This window comes from Dendropsophus ebraccatus, chromosome 14 (assembly GCF_027789765.1).
Source record: "Dendropsophus ebraccatus isolate aDenEbr1 chromosome 14, aDenEbr1.pat, whole genome shotgun sequence".
Taxonomy (NCBI): domain Eukaryota; kingdom Metazoa; phylum Chordata; class Amphibia; order Anura; family Hylidae; genus Dendropsophus; species Dendropsophus ebraccatus.
The window spans coordinates 17,375,888-17,397,024 of NC_091467.1; the positions used below are offsets into that span (position 1 = coordinate 17,375,888).

The 21,137-nt window shown below is 46.2% G+C and overlaps 1 protein-coding gene across 3 annotated transcripts; it reads left to right on the forward strand.

Annotated features, from left to right (window-relative positions):
- Positions 1-24: 24 nt before the first annotated feature.
- On the forward strand, positions 25-19,437 carry RETREG3 (reticulophagy regulator family member 3). Of its 3 annotated transcripts, none has more exons than XM_069953025.1 (10): positions 25-151; positions 237-550; positions 10,767-10,873; positions 12,285-12,315; positions 12,908-13,034; positions 14,509-14,593; positions 16,130-16,267; positions 16,498-16,568; positions 17,254-17,386; positions 18,447-19,437. In XM_069953025.1, the coding sequence occupies exons 2-10, from the start codon at positions 300-302 to the stop codon at positions 18,884-18,886; spliced, it is 1,383 nt and encodes a 460-aa protein (XP_069809126.1). In that variant the 5' UTR covers positions 25-151; positions 237-299; the 3' UTR covers positions 18,887-19,437. The 3 variants fall into 3 exon arrangements, with proteins under 3 accessions (XP_069809126.1, XP_069809125.1, XP_069809128.1); XM_069953024.1 differs by having other exon boundaries at positions 240-550; XM_069953027.1 differs by having other exon boundaries at positions 240-550; positions 12,288-12,315.
- The last annotated feature ends 1,700 nt before the right edge of the window (positions 19,438-21,137 follow it).

Here is a 21,137-nt window from a genome sequence, read left to right on the forward strand (position 1 = left end):
GTACGGAAAACTGTACACTGTAAAAACGGTCTGGGCAGACATGATCTTTGACGGATGACAGCTTTACGCATGCGCCGTGCATCGGCGGAGATTGTAGAAGACGGGGGGGTGTTTAGAAGTGGCGTGTCGGCTCCCATTGTTGATACCGCCGGTGAGTTATCTGGTATCGATTAGTCTGTTGATAGACACGTGACCGCTTTGTGTGACAACACTGTTTTTGTGCTCTCTGACGTCAGCAGCGCCCCGGAGTGACGTCAATGTTGACCACCTGGTGAGTTCGGAAAGAGCAGAAATCAAAGATGGCGCAGAGAGCGGATGAGGAGGAGGAGAACAGCAGCAGCTGCAGCACCTCGGGGCTGAGGATGAGGAGGAGCGGATCGCGGAGCCTGGCGTCCCGGGAGAGGGACGAGCAGGTGCGGGCGGTGCAGGAAGCCTTGCTGGACAAGCTGGGGAGCTACGAGCCGGTGCTGAGCTACGTGCAGGCCGTGCTGGTGTGGGAGAGACCCCGGCATAGCGCCCTGCTCCACCTGCTGCTCAACGCCGCCTTCTGGTAAGCGCGTCCGCACCGGAACTACAACTCCCAGCATGCCTCAGGCGCCTGACCCGGCACGTGACCCCCCCAGTACTGGACATAACAGCCGGTAGCACTCCAGCTGTGGCAAAACTACAACTCCCAGCATGCCTCAGGCGCCTGACCCGGCACGTGACCCCCCAGTACTGGACATAACAGCCGGTAGCACTCCAGCTGTGGCAAAACTACAACTCCCAGCATGCCTCAGGCGCCTGACCCGGCACGTGACCCCCCAGTACTGGACATAACAGCCGGTAGCACTCCAGCTGTGGCAAAACTACAACTCCCAGCATGCCCTGACAGCCTTCGGCTGTCAGGGCATGCTGGGAGTTGTAGTTTTGCCACATACGTAGAACCTGTGCCACTGGGAGTTGTAGTTCCACACCTTAGTGTTGACCTTACTGGCCTATACAGCGTACAGCGTTGTGCATGCTGCGGTCACATGACGACTTTCATAACACGTATTCCAGTGTAGACACATGGCTGCCGTGTGGTCGACTCCCTACCAGTAACCTACACCAGTGGCTCTCCAACCGTCAGGGCATGCTGGGAGTTGTAGTCTTGAAACAGCTGGAGAGCCACCGGTTGGAAAGCACTGCACTGTGTTTTATAAAGCCACTTCTGTCATAGTAGTGACAGCCATACCTGACAGCTCCTCATCCTCCTCCATAGTGATGACAGCCATAACTGACAGCTACTCATCACCCTCCATAGTAGTGACAGCCATACCTGACAGCTCCTCATCCTCCTCCATAGTGATGACAGCCATAACTGACAGCTACTCATCACCCTCCATAGTGGTGACAGCCATACCTGACAGCTCCTCACCCCCCTCTATAGTAGTGACAGCCATACCTGACAGCTACTCATCACCCTCCATAGTAGTGACAGCCATACCTGACAGCTCCTCATCCTCCTCCATAGTGATGACAGCCATAACTGACAGCTACTCATCACCCTCCATAGTAGTGACAGCCATAACTGACAGCTACTCATCACCCTCCATAGTAGTGACAGCCATACCTGACAGCTACTCATCACCCTCCATAGTAGTGACAGCCATACCTGACAGCTACTCATCACCCTCCATAGTAGTGACAGCCATACCTGACAGCTACTCATCACCCTCCATAGTAGTGACAGCCATACCTGACAGCTACTCATCACCCTCCATAGTAGTGACAGCCATACCTGACAGCTCCTCACCCCCTCTATAGTGGTGACAGCCATACCTGACAGCTCCTCACCCCCTCTCTATAGTGGTGACAGCCATACCTGACAGCTCCTCACCCCCTCTCTATAGTGGTGACAGCCATACCTGACAGCTCCTCACCCCCTCTCTATAGTGGTGACAGCCATACATGACAGCTCCTCACCCCCCTCTATAGTGGTGACAGCCATACCTGACAGCTCCTCACCCCCTCTCTATAGTGGTGACAGCCATACATGACAGCTCCTCACCCCCCTCTATAGTGGTGACAGCCATACCTGACAGCTCCTCACCCCCCTCTATAGTAGTGACAGCCATACCTGACAGCTCCTCACCCCCTCTCTATAGTGGTGACAGCCATACCTGACAGCTCCTCACCCCCCTCTATAGTGATGACAGCCATACCTGACAGCTCCTCACCCCCTCTCTATAGTGGTGACAGCCATAACTGACAGCTACTCATCACCCTCCATAGTAGTGACAGCCATACCTGACAGCTCCTCACCCCCCTCTATAGTGGTGACAGCCATACCTGACAGCTCCTCACCCCCCTCTATAGTGGTGACAGCCATACCTGACAGCTCCTCACCCCCCTCTATAGTGGTGACAGCCATACCTGACAGCTCCTTACCCCCCTCTATAGTGGTGACAGCCATACCTGACAGCTCCTCACCCCCTCTCTATAGTGGTGACAGCCATACCTGACAGCTCCTCACCCCCCTCTATAGTGATGCCATCAGAGTAGTCTCTCAGCAGGTTGTCCCCTCTCCCTATTGAGAACTTATGCACGCTCCTGGCGGAGTGCACACTTACAGGAGGATTAGTAGAGATGGCTGGGTGCTGTACAATCATTGTAAGGTGTATGCCCCTGCAGTTCATATAGGCTGGGTGTAACGGGTATCACATGTGTATAATAACGTGGCTAATGGCTATAAGAACGTATATGTTCATCTGCTGCGGAGTTTGAATACATTGGTTTGCCTTCCTGATCTGGAGCAGATCTGCAGTGTGTGAACATAGCCTTAAGCTTAGTACTCTGGAGCCCACCGTACTTGAACCTCCGCCATGTTCATTATGACTAGTGACTCTGCGGGGTGGATCATCATCATCATCATCATCTGACACTGTGACTAATAGCAGAGACTCGTCAATACATTATTCACAACCTTCCAGATTTAGGCCGTGACTCACAGTCCAAAGACCTGGAAGAGGAACGTATAGATTGACAGAGGCAGGCATGGTGAGTGGTCTGGTTCGCACTGGATTTGGCCAAGTCATCGGGGTCAAGGGTCACACATCCTGGGAATGACACTGATTTTGGGAAGGCTAAGGCTGGTCATACACATGTGCGTGCACCCTGCTAAAAGTGGCAGACATCATGAGTAACTGAATAAGGCAGAAAAGGAGTCCACTAGCCTGAGTGTATGGCCAGCCTAAAGGGACTGACAGCTGCTGCCCATGTGCCATAGAGAGGGATCTTAGGGCATATAGCCGCTACTTACATTCCCTTACTTCTCTGGCCAATCAAAGCACCTGCTCCTCGCTGCTATGCCATGGCTTAAAAGGGTACTCCAGGTGATTATTTTCTTTCAAATCAACTGGTATTAAAAAGTTATATAGATTTGTATTTTACTTCTATTTAATATTCTCCAGTCTTCCAGTACTTACCAGCTGCTATATGTCCTGCAGGAAGTGGTGTATCCTTTCCAGTCTGACACAGTGCTCTCTGCTGCCACTTTTGTCCATGTCAGGAACTGTCCAGAGCAGGAGAGGTTTTCTATAGGGTTCTGCTACTGCTCTGGACAGAGGTGGCAGCAGAGAGCACTGTGTTAGACTGGAGAGAACACACCACTTCCTGCAGGACATACAGCAGCTGGTAAGTACTGCAAGACTTGAAATTTTTTAAATAGAAGTCATTTACAAATCTATATATTTTTATGAAACCAGTTGATTTGAAAAAAAAAATAAAATTGCTGGAGTATCCCTTTAAACATGGCTGTCAATGAGCGGCATTGTCTTTGCAGTCCTTTATGCACAAAAAAAATTGACAGAGTTCTCCTTTAATGCTGAAAAAGTTCTTTAGACTGAACAGGCATGGCATGTTGGAGGGAGAAGGGGTTACTGATGCAGTGGGTGTGCAAGGTGCAATGTGAGCGGAAAGAAACAGCAGCAGCACAGCAAGGAAAGGGGTACACCAAGCACCGGGATGGGGAAGATCACACTGTAACATATGGGGTGATTTATGTTAGACTTTGGGGACCTCTAGTAATGGGTGTAGGGCAGGGATGGGGAACCTTCGGCCCTCCAACTGTTGCAAAACTACAACTCCCATCTTTATGGGAATTGTAGTTTTGCAACAGCTGGAGGGCGGGAGGTTCCCCATATCTGGTGTAAAGGGTGGTGGTCATCCATGCTGCTGTGGACTTGTGTAAGGGGCCTATTCCACGGAGCAATAATCAGCCCAAATTGGCCGATTATCGCTCCGTGTAATAAATACAACAATCAGCCGATGCCAACAATCATCGGCTGATCGTTGATATATTTTTAAACCTATAATTGTCGGGCGCTGACCAAGCATCGCTACGTGTAATAGCGGTACTCGGCTGACAATTTACATTACTTATCCATGCTGCAGGGCTCCTCTTGCGCTGTGCTTCTCCCCAGATCCCGCGCGCCCCAGCTTCAGAGCAGCCTGTCTGAGCTGACAGGCCGCTCAGCCAATCACTGGCCAGGACTGCCGCGGCCTGTCAGTGGAGACAGGCCGCTCTGAAGCTGGGGCGCGGGACCCGGGGAGAAGCAGAGCACAAGAGGAGCCCTGCAGCCTGGATGGGTAATGTATACAGTTTAAGCAAGGGCTGCGAGGACATCGGTAACGATGTCCCTGCAGCCCTTGTTAAACGATAATCGGGCCGTGTAATAGGCCAAGTAAACAAGTGCCGATCTAGCACAACGGCGCTCGGGCCCCCATCGGTCCATGTAATAACACCCCAAGTAGTGACACCATATCAGAGGCATCAGATATGTCCTAGACGGTGACTGCTCTTTTACAGTCACCAGATCCGTCGCTCTCACTTTAGTGGTCACTGGGAGGGGGGATTCTCCTTCCGTTCTACAAGAGATCTCTAACTTTTCTCCTCCTAGTAGTAAAACCTTTCCCTCCTTTCATCCATGAGTAGTTGCTTCGTTCTTTCGTGCTTGTTTTTTGCTATTTGCACACTGATCATGCACACAAGAATCCCCGCTCCCCCAGGATACTGCTTTGTTAGCTGTCTGATCCGTAGAAGCGAGCCTCGGGGAATCCAGGATCACATTTCCCATCAGACCCTTCAGCAGGAGTAGCTGATGTCGGCTTTTCTGCATCTGCCGCTGTTTGGACAAGAATAATGGAGCTGAATGTTTGCAGTACATTACAATGGGATATAAATGCTCTTACTATTAAAGCAGTACTCCGGAGGGAAGAAATAGTTTTAAAGGTATATAGATTTGTAATTTACTTCTTTTTAAAAAGTCTTCCAGTACTTATCAGCTGCTGAGTGTCCTGCAGGAAGTGGTGTATTCTTTCCAGTCTGACACAGTGCTCCCTGCTGCCACCTCTGTCCATGTCAGGAACTGTCCAGAGCAGTAGCAAATCCCCATAGAAAACCTCTCCTGCTCTGAACAGTTCCTGACATGGACAGAGGTGGCAGCAGAGAGCACTGTGTCAGCCTGGAAAGAGTACACCACTTCCTGCAGGACATACAGCAGCTGATAAGTACTGGAAGACTGGAGATATTTTTGAAACTAAGTAATATACAAAGCAGTATAACTGTCTGAAACCATTGATTTTCTTTCTCCGGACTACCCCTTTAAGGGAAGCTTTATGTTTCTGAGATACAGAGTAGGGTCTTTATCCCCCTCCGCAAGGCAGGTGTCTCAGGTCAGTGTATTCATAGCAAAAGCAGCAGCTTGGTATAAATTTTTCATTCCCTTGTGCTGACTTCTGCTGTGTCGCTATCAGTCTGGCGCTACCTTCTAGATGTCAGGCTGTGAGTGACCTTTTGTATGTTTGTAGACTGCTGGGATGAGTTCTCATTTCCAGTAAATGGTACAGGTCACCGCACACGGCATCCATCACTACACAGGATCGCGGGGTGGAATTCCCAACCTTTGTTCAGTCTTTAGGTTAAAGGGGGACTCTAGGGGAAAAAAAAATCTACTGCTGCCAGAACGTGCTAGGGATTTGTAATTATCTTCTATTAAAAAAATCTCCAGTCTCCCAGTACTTATCAGCTGCTGCATGTCCTGCAGGAAGTGGTGTATTCTTTCCAGTCTGACACTGGCCGTTGAGTGTGCACGCCAGGAACAAAGGACCTCCCTTCTCGTGATTGGAGGGGGTCCTAGTGGTCAGACCCCCACTATTCGGCCACTGATCCTTGAGATTAAATTTGGGGTGACCCCCATAATTACTATAATGGCAAATCAAATGAACTGATCCCAAACCTTGAAATTAGATTTATTATTTTTTTAAATTTACCAATCCAGACCTTTCTGACTGATTCTATAACCATTGATAGTGATAAATCCTCAGAGGATGGTGATGCCTAGCAGCAGTATCCCTGGAGCCTGGCATCCGTATACCAGCTGGAGGGGTATAGTGGGCGTACAGAAACGCACATTTATTTTTTTTTCTTTGTAATACAATAGAACGATATATTCTCTTTGTTCCTGTGAAGATAATTTCTCTGCCTTTTTATTTTATTTTATTTTTTTTTTGTTATATATTGGATTCCTGGCTTGATTTGACTATTCTGCGCCCGTAGTATTAGATATTGCCTGGGTATCGCCGACGACACCAGATCCTAGGTAAAATTCTTTGATGTACATGAAGTGTCACGTCCCAAACCGGAGCGGACATGTGACCAGATCCACAGAACACTTTAGGGTCTGGATGTTAAACCTTTAAGCTGAAAAGCAGCTTATGTGCGGCCATGTCTGTGGGTCATGTGGGAACTGTCAATGTTTGGGGTAATCCTCCTGATACGGTAGCATCAAAAAGCAGCTGGATATGTAGATTTCTGTCATTTTTGTGAAAATTCACATTCAGCTATTTTATTTTCATGCTGCCCAAACAATAAGTTGTCAGGACGGTCCCTGGTGGCCTTATTAACCGTGATTGATAGATCTCTCCCTATACCCTTAAAGGGACTCTGTACCCACAATCTGACCCCCCAAACCACTTGTACCTTCGGATAGCTGCTTTTAATCCAAGATCTGTCCTGGGGTCCGTTCGGCAGGGGATGCAGTTATTGTCCTAAAAAGCAACTTTTAAACTGGCAGCCCCGTGCCCAACAGCCGTGGCTTAGAGTATCTGTGCCCTAATCATTAGGAATGGTCCAGGCGGATTGTTTCCTATTCATCAGCTGTGTGAATACTGAACATGGGCTGGACCGTTAAGGCACCTGTGCAATGTTCAGACAGGTGAAAATGTTCCAGTGACATTCCTAATGATAAAGAGGGTGGGGAGGAGGGACGGAGGGGTGGTGCAAAGTTAGGGCACAGATATTCTAAGCCCCGGCCGTTGGGCACGGGGCTGCAAGTTTATAAGTTGTTTTTTAGGACAATAACTGCATCACCTGCCGAACGGACCCCAGGACAGATCTTGGATTAAAAGCAGCTATCCAAAGGTACAAGGGGTTTGGGGGGTCAGATTGTGGGTACAGAGTCGCTTTAATCAAGACTGGGGGCAGCAAGAAGGTGCCTGGAACCACCCCAATGATTTGTGGTTCGGGCAGCATGACAGTAATGACTGGTTCTTTTTAAAGCCGGGTCGGCCAATATTTCTTCCAAAGAACCGTTCCGCTGTCCCGCACTTCGGTTCCCAGTACCCCGAATGCTTCCTGGTCGGAGCGGGGACACGGGTTTTGACATGTTAGGCCCACTCAGCCGGTTAGCGGCCGAGGCAGGACCCCACAGTTTGACCGGAAAGGGTATAATGCAAAACTGCAAATACAGCTACAGCTGTCTGGCACTGCATGTTGCAAGCTTATGTGAATAGCGCTCTAGAATTAGGACAATGGAAAGTGACGGATAGCGGAGTTCACTCCAGGGTACATAGATAGAACGTGGAGAAGTAACAATAAACTGTAGAAGAATCCAGCAATCACCGGGTATATATCTTCAGCAACTTTATTCCATTAAGTCTCGCAGGGAGGGAATGGAGGAAGAAGAAGAGGGGGCATTCCCCCCTGAAAAAAAAATCACGACACTGCCTCTTTAAGAGCCAAATGAATTCATGCCTCTAGTGATGTCATCCAGAATCCTAGACAAAATCTGGCAAATTTTACTAAGGTTTACCAGTAAGAGGCTATAGCATTATGCCATTCAGGCACATGGGAAAGCTGGGTGGCAGTCTCTATAGTAGCCACAGTGATGTAGCCCAGTACCAGTCTCGGCTCTCTGCTGTTTGTTTGCCCACCGTCTGGCGCACTAGGTGACATATGGTGTTGTGGAGCTGGCCCCGGTGATAATGTCTTAACACTTGACTGCAGAGTAAACCCAAGGGCTGGATCCGTGGATAACACCTGCTGTGCTCAGTGTCAGGCTGCCGGGGGAAAGTCTCACTATTATCTGTCCTGTTGGCCTTCACTACGTCACATGAGGTCAGTCCGGCACATAGAGAGATTAAATGTCCTTCCTGTTATTTTCTTCAATGTAGTCAGCTGAGTCAGGAATACGCTGACCTCCCTGAGCGTTTCCTTATTTTGTCCCTACTGTAAAAATAACTGCGAGGCTTGAATAGTCAGATCTTGACTAGTCTGTGTGCCATTTTTTTAAACATAATTCAGTACTATAGCCTTTTTTTTTTTTTTTTTTTTAACTTTAAAATGCTGGTAAACCTGACCGCAAGCGTTCACTTCCCCCTCAGCGCCGCCACAGGGGAAGTGAGGCATTGCACATTTCCCATTGAAACCAGACAGCGTAATGCAGAGACATGCTGGATTCTTCAGACAGAAGTCATCTTTGTAGTCTTTATGGCTAACTGATGGAAATCCTAAATCCGTAATGCCCAGCTGGTTTAGTTTGAAAGGATATTTGAAATCTAATTCAGTGGCAAGGGGGTTGGGGGGACCAAAACAAATCCTTTACATCATGCCCACATATTATTACCATACCATTACTAAATAATAAAAATAAAACATAAGATATTATAGTGCAGTTACATCCAGTGACTCACAGGGGGAGTTTTGTTTTGCTAACTGGCTCAGATTGCCAGGATGATTTTAGCCACAACTCATCTGCAGAACCTGCCTAACATCTAGCCACTCCAGTAGCTAGATAGGGCCCCCAGACGGTAATTTTACCAGTACAGTAGGTCCCCCCAGTATGTACAGTAGGTCTCCCAGTAGGAAGTTCAGTATATACAGTAGGTTCCACCAGTATATACAGTAGCCCCCCTCAGTAGGTAGTTTCCCCAGTATATACAGTAGGTGCCCCCAGTAGGTAGTTTCCACAGTATATACAGTAGGTAGTTTCCACAGTATATACAGTAGGTGTCCCCAGTGGGTAGTTTCCCCAGTATATACAGTAGGTGCACCCAGTCGGTAGTTTCCCTAGTATATACAGTATGTGCCCCCAGTAGGTAGTTTCCCCAGTATATGTAGTAGATGCCCCAAGTAGGTAGTTTCCCCAGTATATGCAGTAGATGCCCCCAGTAGGTAGTTTCCCCAGTATATGTAGTAGATGCCCCAATTAGGTAGTTTCCCCAGTATATACAGTAGATGCCCCCAGTCGGTAGTTTCCCCAGTATATGTAGTAGATGCCCCAATTAGGTAGTTTCCCCAGTATATGTAGTAGATGCCCTAAGTAGGTAGTTTCCCCAGTATATGCAGTAGGTGCCCCAAGTAGGTAGTTTCCCCAGTATATACAGTAGATGCCCCAAGTAGGTAGTTTCCCCAGTATATGCAGTAGGAGCCCCCAGTAGGTAGTTTCCCCAGTACTCAGATTCCCCAATGGATTGTTCCCCTTGTATATAGGTGGCCAGTGGGTAGTTTTCCCCTATAGATAGCACCCAGTAGGCAGTTTCTCTTAGTGTATAGTGTCCCCCTATCCTCTATTCTAGGCTACTGGCAGCTTCTTGCCTGATGCATCCCTTCCTCTGGAGCGCACACACCCAGAATGTGTTATTACTTATACATGTGCATCCCGGAGGAAGATGTCAGGTGAGTAGTATTAATCACTGGTAGAGATGAGCGAACCTGGAGCATGCTCGAATCAATCCGAAGCCGAACTTTCGGCATTTGATTAGCGGTGGCTGCTGAAGTTGGATAAAGCCCTAAGGCTATGTGGAAAACATGGAGATAGTCGTTGGCTGTATCCATGTTTTCCAGACAACCTTAGAGCTTTATCCAAGTTCAGCAGCCCCCGCTAATCAAATACCGAACGTTTGGGTTCGGATCGACTCCAGCATGCTCGAGGTTCGTTCATCTCTAATCACGGGTCCTAAACCGTCCCTCAGAATACCCAGGCTGCAGCATCGGGAAACTTCTCACCCTGACAGTCGCTATCTAAAAACTGTATATGTGCCCCTTCAATATGCGTCATCGCTAGGCGACATATACAGTTTTGAGATTGCGATGGTCAGGATGATAAATTTCCCGATGCTGCAGCCTTGGTATTCTGAGTTTAGGACCAGTGATTGATACTACTCACCTGACTTTGTGCTTTTAAACTTCTATACTGCATTTATTAGTCACCTCGGGCTTCGGCACAAGGGTTTTTTGACTAATTGGGAATAGATGGGTACCCCTGACCCAGCTGAGAGATTTAGTGTGTTTGTTCTCAGAGGAAGAGATGCTTCTGAAATATTTAACCGTATGGGTGTCTTCACAACGCCCATACAAGTGGCTTAAGGGCATGGACTTGCGTACGCCCCTAAATGATAGTTATGTGTGTGCTGTCTGGGTAAAACTAAAGGCTGGCGCTAATACCTCAATCTATTGTCTGTAGGTTTTTTGCGCTGACGTCACTCAGGATCGTCTTCTTAGCTGCCTTTGGCCTGATGATCATCATCTGTGTGGATCAATGGAAGAACAAAATCTGGCCTGAACTTGGAGGTGAGAGTCTGCAAGCTGCTTTGTGTCATAAGGTCCAGTGTGTGTGTGTGTGTGTGTATATATATATATATATATATATATATATATATTTATTTCACATGACGATTGTGTCATCCAAATGGGATGATGTCATATACATGCACATGCTAATGACATTAAAGGGGTTATCCAGGGAAAATCTTTTTCTTTCAAATCAACTGGTTTCAGAAAGTTATATAGATTTGTAATTTCTATTTAAAAATCTCAAGTCTTCCAGTACTTATCAGCTGCTGTATGTCCTTCAGGAAGTGGTGTTTTCTTTCCAGTCTGACACAGTGCTCTCTGCTGCCACCTCTGTCTTTGTCAGGAACTGTCCAGAGTAGTAGCAAATCCCCATAGAAAACCTCTTCTGCTCTGGAAGACTTGGGGTACTATTACACGGAGCGATTTTCAACAATAAACGATCACAAACGAGATTGTTTATCGTTAACCTGAAATCCTTCACCAGAAAAACAATGGACAATGTGCAATTACACTGAACGATTAGTGAAAAAAAGCGGAACTTGAGCGAACGAATGTGGAATTACAGCGAACGATTAACAATAATTTTAGGTTCAGATCTAAATCATCGACACAAACGATTTTTCGATCATTGCCTGCAATTACACCGAACGATTATCGTTTAAATTCGAACGATAACAATTTTTCGCACAATAATCGTCCCATGTAATAGGGCCCTTAAGACTTAAAGTGACATTGTCGTATTTTCTTATTTTTTGCAGAAGTCAATAGTACAGGCAATTGTAAGAAACTTTGTAATTGGGTTTATTAGGCAAATATGCCAATATCTGCATTCAAAAAGACTTTCCCAAGGCCCCCCCCCTCCCTTCTCTCTCTCATCCACTGCTCATTATCAGGAAATCTCAACTATTTTACATCAGTCGAGCCCTGTGTAACCTATGGAGAGAGGAGGGGGGAGGAGGGAGATTAGTCGGCAGCAGAGAGCAGAAAACAAAGGATTACACAGTGGGAGCTGTGTGAAAGCCGGTATTCAGAGGTTAGAGAGGTCTGTGCTGACTGTCAGAGGAGATAGCCCGGTGATGCAGCTGTAAATTAACTCTTTGTTGTCCTGTTTTGGTGGCTGATCTCCCTCCACCCCTCCCCTCTCCATAGAGAACCATGAAGACAGGGGGGAGAGCTTCAAACTGCTTTTTCATGATAAAAATCAATTTTTCGGCTAATAAACCCAATTACAAAGTTTCTTAAAATCGCCTGTTCTATTGATTTCTGCAAAAAAAAAAATATATATATATAAAGACAGGTACACTTTAAGATTTTTGAATTATACAAGACCACGACATGTAGGATGATTGCAATAACTGCTGATTAATAATTAATAATAATTAATAATTTTTGTTTCCTTATGTTTCAGCAGCAAGATCCAGCGAGCTGGACAATGAAAGGTGAGCTACTAGCGAATGGGCTAAAGGAACGATCCAGACTATCACAAGAGGGGACTGTCCAGCATGATATCTGGCAGCTGGCCTAATATCCCAATGAGCAGCCCCATAGCTCGGTAATGGCAGCTAATCCTCTCAATACTAATAGGATCATTATTGGGAATTACAGACAATACCAGGCGGTGTATGGAGATCTTTGCAGCCGCACAAACAAGCCATGAAGATCTTATTACATTTATCCCCTTACGTGTATGGTGTTGACACACACACTGTTTACTTGGTGAAAGATTCTTGCTATTATGGCTGGCTAGAGCCCTGGAAAGTAGTGTCCATATACAATGGCATCAATTACTACAATAACCTGCAAATTACCATAAAGACCTATGGGAACACACCCTAAAGCAGGGGTGGGAAAGCTTTAGCCCTCCAGCTGCTGCAAAACTACCACTCCCATCATGCCTGGATAGCTGTTGGCTGTCCAGGCATGATGGGAGTTGTAGTTTTGCAGCAGCTGGAGGGCTTGAAGGTTCCCCACCCCTGCTTATAAGCATCTGGATTGTTACTATCTGTTTGGTCTCTTTTCGATCTCTTCTAGCTGGGGCTTTGTACATCCACGGCTCCTCAGCGCCCCCGAGCTGTGTCATCACGCCGCTGAAGTGTGGGTCACGCTGACTAATTTTCTAAGGAACCTTAAAGTCTTTAAGTCTGAGAATCCTGGCAAGGTAATCCCATTTCTATAGGCCTGGGTATTTTATATAGCCATAGTCTTGGATGTCAGATTATAGTTCATCCATTGAGTAACTACACTGAGGGGGAGATTTATCAAGCTGCTGTAAAGTGAAACTGGCTCAGTTGCCCCTAGCAACCAATCAGATTCCACCTTTCATTCCTCACAGACTCTTTGGAAAATGAAAGGTGGAATCTGATTGGTTGCTAGGGGCAACTGAGCCAGTTTCAGTTTACACCATGTTTGATAAATCTCCACCTATGTGTATAACTAGGACTGTGAAGAATTCCTGTCACTCTAGGTGGATATCTGTACAGTGTATACATAATAGATTTTAGGCATATTTACCACATTTCTCTAATAAGGCCTGCTTCAAAATTAAGGCCCAGATCCCTGACACTGGGTGCTGACTATCAGCCAATCAGGGCCAGTCTTGTTATGCTCCGCCCCCACCTGCTGAGCACAAGCTGCAGGAGGGGTAACAAGATGCAGAGTAGGGGCATTTATTATGGGGGGATGGAGGGTATATGGCCAACTACAGAGGCGGGGTATATAGTATGGGGGAACAACTACAGAGGGGTAGGGATGTATACAGTAGGGGGGAACAACTACAGAGGGGTAGGGATGTATACAGTAGGGGGGAACAACTACAGAGGGGTAGGGATGTATACAGTAGGGGGGAACAACTACAGAGGGGTAGGGATGTATACAGTAGGGGGGAACAACTACAGAGGAGGGAGGGAGGTATACAGTATGGGTGAACAACTACAGAGGAGAAATATATACTGTATGGGGCAACAACTACAGAGGGGGGAGGTATACAGTGTAGGGGGGCCTTACTGTAGAGATGGGAGGTATACAGTATTGGGGAACAACTACAAAGAGGGTTGTATACAATATGGGGACTAACTGCAGAGGGGGAGAGGTTTACAGTATGGGCACTACCTGCAGAGGGGGAATGAGGTATAAAGTATGGGGGCTACCTGTAGAGGGGGAGGCAGGTATACAGGTATGGGTGGCCTTACTACAAAAGGGGATGTTTACTATATTGAGGAACATCTACAGAAGGGAGAGGGAGGTATACAGTATGGGGACTACCTGCAGAGGGGGAATGAGGTATAACGTATGGGGGCTACCTACAAAGGGGGGAGGGAGGAGGTATACAGTATGGAGGCAACCTGCAAGGGGGGGGGGAAACAACTATAGAGGGGAAGGGATGTATACAGCATTGGGGGCTAACTACAGAGGAGTATAGGAGCCTAATGACAATGGGGCTACAGTGTAGGGGCATAGTGTGGTTTCTCTGGATATTAGTCCCAGCCCTTTTTTCAGAGAAAAAATAAAAAATAAGACCCTGCCTTATTTTTGGAGAACCGCAGTAGGACCCCTATCATCTAGATCTTATGTCGCTAGGTCCCTCACTTGCTCAGGTGTACACCTATAATAACCGCACTTTCTTCTGTTTGCAGTTCTGTCTCCTGGTCTGTGGATTCCTCACTTTTCTGACTGTCCTGGGTGGATATATTCCTGGTCTTGTGCTCTCCTATCTGCTGTGTGAGTCCATCTTTTCATGTTTCCAGTTTACCTGTTAGAGTACTTGGTATTAGGGCTTGCCTACTTGTAGCCTTCCACTGTGACTACCTCCTCTCTCCTGTGGCAATATGGGGGGGAAGAGGTAGTCTGAGGGTTAAAAAATAAGTCAGCGTAGTTGTAATATATTCTATGAGGGAAACAAGTAACAGGTTATTAACTATTGCATTGGATTGTCCCTGTCATTTGAAAAAACTTTTGTCAAGTCATAGAGATGTGTCAATGTTTGCATTGGTTAAAGGGTTACTCTGGTGAAACCTTTTTTTTAATTTTTAGTCTCAACTGGTGTCAAACAGTTATATACATCAGTGATTTACTTCTGTGCAAAAATCTAAAGCTTTCCAGTACTTACCAGCTGCTGTATGTCCTGCAGGAAGTGGTGTTTTCTTTCCAGTCTGACACCGTGCTCTCTGCTGTCACCTCTGTCCATGTCAGGAACTGTCCAGAGCAGGTGAGGATTTTTATAGGAATTTCCTACTGCTATGGACAGTTCCTGACATGGACAGAGGTGGCAACAGAGAGCACTGTGTCAGGGTGGGTTCAGACTACGGATTTCTCGCGGATAATTTCCTCCGAATTCCGTTGCCTGTACGCGCTCACGGCCGCGCACCTCTCTGCCCGTGCCATAGACACCATTCTTTGGCACATGCAGGAATCAGCCAGCCCATACAATGGTGTCTATGGAGCCGGCAGAAAGGCACAGGGCCGTGAGCTCGTTCTAGCTACGGAATTCGGCGGGATTTAACCGCAAGAATTCCGTAGTCTGAACCCGCCCTCAGACTGGAAATAATACACCACTTCCTGCAAGACATACAGCAGCTAATAAGTTCTAGAAGACTTTAGATTTTTGCTTAGAGGTAAATTACAAATCTATATAACTTTTTTTACACCAGTTGAGTAAGAAAAAAAAAAAAAAAAAATTTAGCCAAAGTACCCCTTTAACCAATCTAGACTTCAAGTCTAGAGATGAGCGAACCGGGTTCGGGTTCGAATCCATCCGAACCCGAACGTTCGGCATTTGATTAGCGGTGGCTGCTGAAGTTGGATAAAGCTCTAAGGTTGTCTGGAAAACATGGATACAGCCAATGACTATATCCATGTTTTCCACATAGCCTTAGGGCTTTATCCAACTTCAGCAGCCACCGCTAATCAAATGCCAAAAGTTCGGGTTTGGATGGACTCGAGCATGCTCCAGGTTTGCTCATCTCTATTCAAGACATCTCTATGACATCTGATTTTTTATTTTTTTTTCAAAATGACAGGAACTCTTTAATGCAAGGTTTGATAATCTGGCACTTGTATATTAGGGAGGCTTGAGGGGTATTCTGGAGACCTCCATTGTGTTGTATAAGATTCTTTGGGGCTGTAATGTGATGGTAGGCATGTAGATGTATCATGTTACATACTTTCTGTGCTTAACCTGGAATTGCATCTTCTGCCCATTTACAAGCTGTGAATGTCGCTTAGCTTTACTAATAACCTGTCCGGTCTTCTTCACAGTGCTCTTCATCCTGCTGTGGCCTTTGGCTGTATACCATCGCTTGGGACAGCGTGTTTACCAGAGACTGGAGCCAGCCCTGCAGCGGTTGGACTTTAGTGTTCGTGGATACATGATGTCCAAGCAGAAAGAGCGACAATGTAAGTGTTACACGCCTAGGGGGGGGGGTCTGGGAAATGTCATGGTACTTATAGGGGTAACACAGGATCAGGCCATGTTTACATGTCTATATCCACCTGATTTCTGCTGCGGATCCACACGCAGATTAGTCCCTATTAGTTTCGGATTGTTCGGATATAGGTCATGCTAAAATCCTGAATGCGTGAACATACGACTAACAAACAGTGACATTGTATCTCTGTGTGAGCAGTGCACGGACGAGCCCTTCCCCCCAGTGAGGGCAGTGACAGTGAAGAGGAGCTGGCGGCGTTCTGTCCTACGGTAAGAGCACGCTAGTCTGTAATGGGTTTGGTTCACTTCTTCCTGTTGTGTTTCAGCGAGATTCATATGCACCCTGAACTTAAAGGGGAAGTCCGGACAAAATAATTTTAAGATATGTTATTGCCCAACAAAAGTTATGAAAATTACTAATAGACACTTATTATGGGAGATGCACTTATCGTGCATTTTCCCTGCACTTACTACAGCATGGTGTGTTCAGGTCTCTGGAAAGACTGTGATGTCACGTCACTGCCGACTTCTGATTCTCCAGTCTGTCCCACCGCTGCAGCAGGTGTCGGCAGTTTATTTACAACTTTACAGAGACCTGAACAGGCCATGCTGTAGTAAGTGCAGGGATAATGTGTACTATAGGTGCGTTTCCCATAATAACGCCTGGACTTCCCCTTTAATAAACTATTAATGTATGAAGTCCATCTGAGCCCTTATTGATATGGGTAACGCATGAATTATCTATCACACGTCGGACATCTGCTGTAATCTCCATACACAACAGGAAGCATCTGAACGGCTCCCTAGAGATGTGTTACCCAGACAGTAGCTCTTCAGCTGTTAACTACAACTCCCATCATGCCCTAATGGTGGTGTAGTTTTTGACAGCCGGAGAGACACAGACTGGGGAATAATACCATTTTTTTTCTTTTTTTTTTCTTTCTTCTCTTCTTAGCTGGATGATTCTGCAGTCGCTAAAGAGTTAACGATATCAGATTCTGAACATTCCGATGCAGAGGTTTCATACACAGAGAATGGGACGTTCAACTTATCCCGGGGGCAGACTCCTCTTACGGAGGGCTCAGAAGGTAAATAATTCTTTATGATGGAAACGCTTCTGCATCAACACACGTCCTAAAGTTTTATTCTCTTAACCCTTTTGCACTTTTCATGTACTCAGGAATTGAATTGTAAAATCACATTCTACCCCCTAATATCCAGATATTTTCTGGAACCATTCACAGTGTAGTCCAGGAGCAGTGCCATCATACCTAGCACATGTTCTTCTGTTCAGCTGAGTGGGACTGAGCTCCATTAACCATGTGTGAATGGGGGACAATCGAGCATATGTTCTCTTACTCTACTTGTTCATTGTTGGACTGTCAAAGATAGTCCATAGATAAGCCCTTTAAGGGTCCTTTTAGACGGTCCAATATGGAGCCGTTTTACAGAGGCAAACAAGTGTCGATCAGTGAGATTGGTACTCCCTAGCAGTGCCTTTACATGGCACCTTGTATCTTTTGTGCGGCCATGGAAATATCTGTGCTGTCAGTTTTCAGATCACAAGCAGTGTATACTTACCTTCTGTGCTGCTGTGTGATCCTGCCAATGTATCTTTAGGCTGAGCCAGAGAGCGAGATGCCTGCACACAGCAGCATAGAAGGTAAGTATACACTGCTTGTGTGATCTTGAAACTGACAGCATGGATAAATGATATTAATTGGTTCCAGGAAGACCATTGTACGGTATGTTGAAAATATTGTATGTTGAGACAAAAATTCTATAAGGGTAAATTCACACGGGCGTCTCGCATAAAAAAACCGCAGCTAATCCGCAATACATTTATTATTCTTATTATTATTATTACGTGTATTGCGGATTAGGTGCGGATTAGCTGCAGTTTTTTTATGCGAGACGCCCGTGTGAATTTACCCTAAAAAAGGTTCTATAGACAGTGAAGGGAACAGTGGCTCCACATGTGTGTTGGGATTAAAGGGCCTCAGCTCATGTGATCAGTGGGGGTCCCAGCGGTCAGACCTTCACCACCTATCCTGTAGATAGAAATAACCCCTTTACTGTAAGTAGATATTTTAGGCTTATACGGTATTGTGTAATGCTATGAATTGTCATTTCTTTTTGTACCTATAGATTTAGACCGCCATAGCGACCCAGAAGAATCATTTGCACGAGATCTTCCCGACTTTCCTTCCATCAATCCAGAAACAACGGGGATAGATGATGAGGATGACACCAGCATTGGGCTCCCAATTTCTTCCGGCCACCCCCACATGTCTGCCGACCAGCTGTACGACGAGCAGGAGTCTTCAGAGTCAGAGATGCCACTTGCAGTCGGCGCTCAGCAGCTCAAAGACAACCTTACCAACCTAGTCACTAGGGGAATGATACAGATGGCATTGGCAGGCGTCACCCAGCAAGCCTCAGGCTTTCTGGAAAATCCCAGGCAGAAAACATATCAGAGAAACTCGAGTTCTGAGCTTGACACTGATGCCGAAGCCGATGACTTTGAGCTACTGGACCAATCCGAGCTGAGCCAGATGGATCCAGCCAGCCCACGTGGCCAACAGTGATTTTACAACGAAGGTGCCAGTCCCTTGTGAACATACAATCTCTTTAAATTTTTTTTTTTTTACGATCTTTCATTGTAGACCCGTATCTTCAGACTGTGTCTTCTCAGTGTGCCCCCCTCCCCGTGTGAGGTTTCCATTACTTAAGGCAGGACCCTCTAGCCTGCTACTTTATCACTGTGAAGTCTGAACCAGTAGAATAGTCATAAGTTAGAATGACAGACACAGTATTTTACAGCCGGATGATAGACTGGTGCAATAGATCTGACTCTCGTCTTCAGTTCCCCCCCCCCCCCCCCCCATCTCAGACTATAAAAACGGAGATCTCCGCAGCAGGAGACCGCACAGGCCGTTATTACATGATAGATGTTTTTAACATTTGGTGATTTTTGGAGTTAGGGACATTTTCAGTGTGTGATTCCTGACCTTGTTGCTCTTCTGTTCCTTTTCACAAGGCAGATTTTTTTAAGAATCTGGACTTAGCACTTAAACAGTAAACTGCTGGTGATATAAAGTGTAGCTCCACTCCATTACAAGGCTCCAGTAGTAAGAGTTGTATTTGGGTTTTTTTTGTGTATACTTTGGCTTACCTGCTCTCTGGTTGCCCCCGAACGCGTTGTTCAGATGTCCATAACTTGCTGCAAGGTAAGTTTGCACAGTGGTATAGTTGTCTCCCTCTAAAATGGTGACCCTGCTGTCCATATAGAGCTGGCCATATGGAAGACTTTGTCCACATTTGAGAGCAAGTTTTATTTTTATTGTTTCATAGATTATAAAATGAAGCCGTAGTTCAGGAGTAGGGAACCTTGGCTCTCCAGCTGTTGCAAAACTACAACTTCCATCATGCCTGGACAGCCAAAACTTTAGCTTTGGCTGTCCAGGCATGATGGGAGTTGTAGTTTTGCAACAGCTGGAGAGCCAAGGTTCCCTACCCCTGCAGTAGGACCACCTCAACCATCTACTCCTAAACTCGGTGGCTGTAGGAGTTTGATGCAGCCCTAGGGAGTCCTGGGAAAACATGGATACCGACATAGGCTGCATCCAACTTCTTCAGCCACCGGTAATCAAATGCTGCACACTCTAGGCTCGCTCATCTCTTTATGTTTATTCCATGCAGGTTTATATTCACTTACTATCTTTTTACCAGCCACATCTGCTGGATATTATTATTGATTAAGTTTCCGGCCATTTTTGTTTCTATAGTTCTAATGCAAATTATATGTATCCATGGCAACAGACAACAAATTGTGTAGTCTGATCTTGTGGACATACTTCCTTTTATCTGTTTCCTAACTGAGAGAGACAGATCACCCAGCAGTGCACTAGGTATGTATACACTGCTTCTGTGATCTGGAAACTCACAGCACGAATATATGCATATCTGTGCTGTTCGCTCCCATGGTCGCACAAACAATACAAGGGTCGTTTGTGTGGCCGGTCACTCTATTAATTATGCCATGTAAAGGCCCTGCAATCGAGCGCCGATCTCGCTGATCGGCACTTGTGTCTTTGCGCTGTCCCATATTAGAAGGAATCTTATTGTGAGATTTATTAAAAACTGGCTCAGTTGCCCCTAGCAACCAATCAGATTCCACCTTCATTTTCCAAAGCGTCTGTCAGGAATGAAAGGTGGAATCTGATTGATAGCTAGGGGCAACTGAGCCGGTTTCACTTTACACCATGTTTGATAAATCCAGGAATACACTACACTAGGATTTGTTTGCTTTCTGCTATGATGGACATATATAGGATTCATAGAAACAAGACAATAGGAAATGTCCCCTCATTTCAAAAAACTTTTGACATTTTGTGAGGAAATGTCAAATATTTGATTGGTTGGGTTTGAGTGTTCAGGATGTGACCAGTCGCTAGAAGAAGCCAGGAGAGAAATGCATAACTGAAGTTGACCAGATCCTATAGATTTGCATTAAGAGTCAGTCTCTAATGCCCCCAACCATTGAGATAAGCATGCACTCAGGGACTGATCTGAGTGTATGTGGTTACAGGAGAGATCATTTACCGCTATCTACTGTGTATGGCTAGCGAGAAGAGCCAAGGGAGGTAATACTCAGAGGCAGGTCATATGCTCGGGCTGTATAGGGCCGAGCAGCATTTAATTTATATAGGTCAGTGCCCTGGAAGTTATAGGCGCTTTTCATATATCATTTTGGTTGCCTGGTGCATCTCTGACAGTGTCTCCTCCTGCCAAGGCAATTGTACTTTATGGAGGATAAGGTGTGGAGCTACCCTTTAT